This window comes from Alosa pseudoharengus, unplaced genomic scaffold (genome assembly GCF_046254945.1).
Source record: "Alosa pseudoharengus isolate Yale_2024_CS ecotype anadromous, Long Island Sound unplaced genomic scaffold, YU_APseudo_1.1 YU_APseudo_1.1_scf_1, whole genome shotgun sequence".
NCBI classification, from domain to species: Eukaryota; Metazoa; Chordata; class Actinopteri; order Clupeiformes; family Clupeidae; genus Alosa; species Alosa pseudoharengus.
Window position 1 is genome coordinate 20,623,096 of NW_027468564.1, and position 5,000 is coordinate 20,628,095.

Here is a 5,000-nt window from a genome sequence, read left to right on the forward strand (position 1 = left end):
CCTCACAGTTTACGTATTGTAAAGTGAAATAAATGGATTGCATATTGTAAAGTGTAAAGAAATAGTGATAAGTGTGAGGTCTCACCTCACCAGGTTCACAGCGTTAAGTGTAATGTGTTAAATGTGAAGTATGAAGTGTGAGGTCTCACCTCTCCAGGTTCATAGTCTAAATTGTAATATGTGAAGTGTCTCACCTCTCCAGGGTATATTGTAACTTATTAAAATGTAAAGTGTCTCACCTCGTAGATGATCCTCTGCACCAGGTCATACTCTCCCTCCAGTGAGGAATCCAGCAGCAGGGCCAGTGGGTTGAAGCGCACACGCATGCCGTGGTTGATTCGCTCCGAGCCGGTCTTACGCAAGTTTGTCCGCTTACCCTGCGGCGACAGAACACAGGACAACCAGAGACATTCATACATTAAGCTTAAGTTTCTTCAGAACACATGCTATTGTGTTCATACTTCATAGGTGTGTATTTATGTTCCATGTATGTACAAATGTACAAGAATTATGTCTACATAAATTAACACATACACAAATACAGTATGTGTGTTTGCATGTACATATACCGTATATGTATTGTTTTTCTGTGTACATGTTTCTTTTTAGGGTATGTATTTATGCATGCATATACTGTATAAATGAATGCATGAATATATGTTTATATGTATGTATGTATGTATGTATGTATGTATGTATGTATGTATGTGTTTGAATGCATGTGTGTGTGTGTGTGTGTGTGTGTATGCAAGTACATGTATGCATACATGTGTGTAGATGTCTGTATACATGTATTTATATACTATATGTCTGTATGTACCGGTTGGATGGTAATTTCTCCGGTATGATTGCATGAATTTACATACTGTATGTATGTGTGTATTGTGTATGTATGTCCGTATGTATCGGTGGGAGGTGATATGTGTATGTACAGTGTGTATGTGTATGTACTGGTGGCAGGGTCATTTGTCTGGTGATCTTGATGCATGTATACATGTGAGTATATGTGCAGACTGAATGTATGTGTATGTATGTGTATATACTGTATGTATGTCCGAATGTATCAGTGGGAGGTGATATGTGTATGTACAGTGTGTATGTGTATGTACTGGTGGCAGGGTCATTTGTCTGGTGATCTTGATGCATGTATACATGTGAGTATATGTGCAGACTGAATGTATGTGTATGTATGTGTATATACTGTATGTATGTCCGTATGTATGTGCAGTATGTGCAGACTGAATGAATGTGTATATACTGTATGTACCGGTGGGAGGGTCATTTCTCCGGTGATCTCGGGCGGCTCCATGCTGCTCTCGTCTACCTGTGGCTCCTGCTCCACCTGGGAGGGGTACGGCGGGGGCGGGTAGGGTGGGTACTCGTCCATGTACCCCTCTAGCGGGGTGGGGGCGCAGGGGTCCAGCTCCCTCTCATCCTCCAGAGGCAGGGGCAGGTGCGGATGGAGGCCCCCCATCGACAAGTCGTCCAGGATGGGAGAGCGTGGCGGCAGTGGAGGTGGCGTCAGGTCCTCTTCATCGAACTCCTCCTCCTCCTCTTCCTCTGGCCTGGTGTCCTCCTCCTCGACTCGCTCGGGGATGACGGTGCAGGGGCTCTCCGTGGGCCGCCTTCCGCCGATGGCGGTGTTGTCGTCACCGAGCGCCGAGACGGTCAAGCCCCCGCTGTCCTTCGTCATCATCATCATCATCATCGTCGTCGCTGTCATGGCGCCGTTTCCTGGCCCTCCTCGGCCGCCGTCTTGTTGCGGGCCGGACGAGGAGGAAGGCGACGGCTGGAAGAAGGGCGGTGGTGGCGCCGCCGCCGGTCCCACGACGACGGTGGTGGTCTCCATGGCGGCGAGCGTGGTCTTCTGGTAGAGAAGCTTCTGGATGTTGGGGCCCGCAGGGCCCTCGGGCTCCGTGATGGAGCTGCGTTTCTTGAGGGGCCTCGGCGCGTGGTGCAGCCGCTTCCGCAACGCCTCCAGGTCCACGTCGCTCTGGTGACGGAACGGCTGCGACAGGAAGGGGAGGAGCTTGGTGGGGCTGAGGGGGCGGGGCGCCCTGTCCGTCGTCTCCTGCTGCGCGGGGGGGGCATCGCCAGACGAGGACGTGGTTGCCGCGGACGATGAGGACGATGAGCCCGTAGAGCCCGCGTAGTCGACCTCGGTTTCTGCAGCAAAGGGCCGGTCGCCGTGGGAACCATCGGGGGGATTGTGCTGTTGCCCGCCGGTGGATGGAAGGACTGGCTTTCCATACACTACAGCACGGAGAATGAAAGGGGGAACCGAAGAGAAGAGAAGGAGAAAAAAGGGAAAAGAAAGGAAACACAGAGGAGAATGAAACACAAAGAGAACTGAGGAAACAAGACACAGGCCATCACTCTTGGCATACATTCCAGAAAAAATACATCAATACAAATACAAAAATACATAATTATGGAAACGTATGGAATAGCGAGTTACACATTAAATCACTAATCGAACCACTAATCACTAATCAAACCACTCCTACTGAATGATGGAATTAGAAGGCACTGAGGAAAGCCTTACACTGACTGAATATTGCCATGGGGGGAAAAAACCCATCTTGCAAAATATCCTAATTAAACTATATCTTGTCATTTTTAGCTGTTGGTGGAGTAGCATGATACTTACAGTGTCATTCAAACTTTGCTTTTCTCAATTTGCAAAAGGTGCAAAAAAAGAAAACTTCTAAATGACCCCAAACGTTTTACCGGTATATTCCACCGAGCATGGGAACCAGTGTGAACTGGACTGCATTGCACAATGGCAGCATTGGCAACAGCCATTTTGATTTCTGCATGGGGCATGCCCTGTCCATGTTGATCCCTCCGCTATGTTTAGCAAACACTCACAAACATAATGTTTCTCAGCATAAACGTAACTCTAGTTTAGAGCACTGATTGGCCAGCTACAGTGCAGGCGAGGATTAGGAGCAGGCTTCACTCAATGTGTATTTTTCCAAACTATTAGAGTGTCGGCCTGAGTAGTCAGATCACGTAGTTCACTTTTATTCGCACAGACGCATTTCGGCGTGTGCCTTCATCAGTGTCCCCCCCCCCGCCCCCCATCTCCCTTTTATATCTATTCCTGATTGGACAGCTACAGTGCAACAATCCTTCTCAACTAGTGATTGGACAGCAGCGATGCATTAGCCAATTAGCACAACTGCTTTTTGCTTGGGTCCCCTTCTTATTAGCAGTCCACTGTTTCTTCATGAATACTCTAATACACACACAGATGGTACACTAATACCATATTGTCACTCTCAGACCTGAGACCAGCATGTTGGGAAGATATATCCTGATATCTGTGCTTCATTTGTAAAATAATGCAAATGAGCAGGACTATATCAAACTCACTGTCTCACTAATTGTAAAAGAGAACGTAAATAAGTGCTACTATTAGAGTTCTACTTACAGAGGAAAAGGTTGACACATCAGTGGGCGCAAGAGCTATTACTAAACATACTACTGCAAACACTCTCAGGAATCAAAAGGCACTTAGTGGGTTCTGGTGCTGTTTAGAATATCTTGTAAAGATTTGTAAAAGATTTATGTAAAGAGGATATCCTTTGGGGATTCAAAGGAAGATGCTCACTGTCAGCCAGATTATCAGTAGAGATTAGCAGTAAAGCTTTTAGAAGAATCTTGCAGGGATATCACCAGAATGCCTCCAAAGACAATTCTGCACCAGTAAAGCTCTGTCACCAATACACAAATCCTCACCAGATTTAGGATGAACCTTTAATTTCCCTAAGATTGCACCACAACTACATCCAGTGCTGAATCTAATGAACTACTAATGCTAAATGATAACACTTCTAGTACTACACAATTACTGATGAGACTAACAACTACTTCTACCACCACCCCAGACAACAGCAAACTCTGACACAGAGTGTAACATGCTGCCTGAGACTGTGGCTAGCCTCTTCTACTGCGATGACCCCCCTTACCTCTGGGCTTCGACCGTGGCAGCGTACCCCCACCTAAGTCGGGGTACGCCTTCCATGCAGGGCGCTCTGTAGAGATGCACATAAAGAGGAACAAGCTGACACCTTACATGATGTTCCGTGATGAAGATAAACTCATCTAGATAAACCTTGAGCCAGATCAGGCATGGACTCTCCTTAGCACCGCTATCCAGGTCTAACTAAAAAACTGGAATTCTAAAATGGATCGTTCTGGTCCTTCCAGCACTATCCACATCTGGGGTGTGACCTGAGTAGGGTGTCCCCTCCTCCCCCTCCCATGTATATTTACTCCTGATTGGACAGCTGCAGGGCTTCCATCCTTAATATCTACATCCGATTGGACAGCAGCGGTGCTACTCAACTCTGAGGTGCGACCTGGGCAAGGTGCCCCCTCCGGCATTGTGGAACCCCCCTTATATAGTCCTGATTGGGCAGTGACTAGGATTCCATCCTTCATGTCTACCAGGGCTTCTGAAGGGTTAAGTCAGTCAAATTGACTTTTTAAGGCCTTTTTTATGACCATTACGATTCAAATTTATGACAAAAAGTAATTCCCTTCAAAAAATGAAAAACAATTCAGAGTTTGTGCAGATTTCTATGAAAGACTGGCGATTAAATCCTTCAGACAAGTCTGTTTGCTGCACTGCCGCAAGGACCTTGTAGTTCTGGCTAACACCCAGATTCCTCACAGAACAAGCAGAACGAATGAATGCCACCGCCAGTGCATTTTTTCAGGGGAATGAGGCGATGGTAGAATCAATGAATGAACGAGGGTATAAATTAAAGACGTGACTAAATGTAATTTATGACCTTGTATGGAAAATCCGGGTTTTCTGACTTTTTAAGGTCTACTTTTTATGACCTCTGCGGAAACCCTGTCTACATCCGATCGGACAGCGACGGTTCCGCTCACCTCTGGGGTGCGACCTGGGCAAGGTGCCCCCTCCGACGTTGTTGAAGGCCTTGCCCCCCGGCGTGCTCTGCTGCGTGTACATGGAGTAGATGGAG

General features: G+C 47.0%; 1 protein-coding gene across 2 annotated transcripts in view; it reads right to left on the reverse strand.

Moving 5' to 3' along the window:
* The window catches only part of tp53bp2b (tumor protein p53 binding protein, 2b), a 51,769-nt gene that overhangs the window by 3,574 nt on the left and 43,195 nt on the right, over nucleotides 1–5,000 (reverse strand). For both annotated transcript variants that reach the window (XM_076283970.1, XM_076283961.1), the window contains exons 12-14: nucleotides 4,906–5,000; nucleotides 1,268–2,253; nucleotides 240–377 (exon numbers count right to left, since the gene is read on the reverse strand). The exon at nucleotides 4,906–5,000 is cut by the window's right edge and continues 398 nt beyond it. In XM_076283970.1, the coding sequence (XP_076140085.1) occupies nucleotides 240–377; nucleotides 1,268–2,253; nucleotides 4,906–5,000 (1,219 nt within the window). The remainder of the gene's footprint in view (nucleotides 1–239; nucleotides 378–1,267; nucleotides 2,254–4,905) is intronic.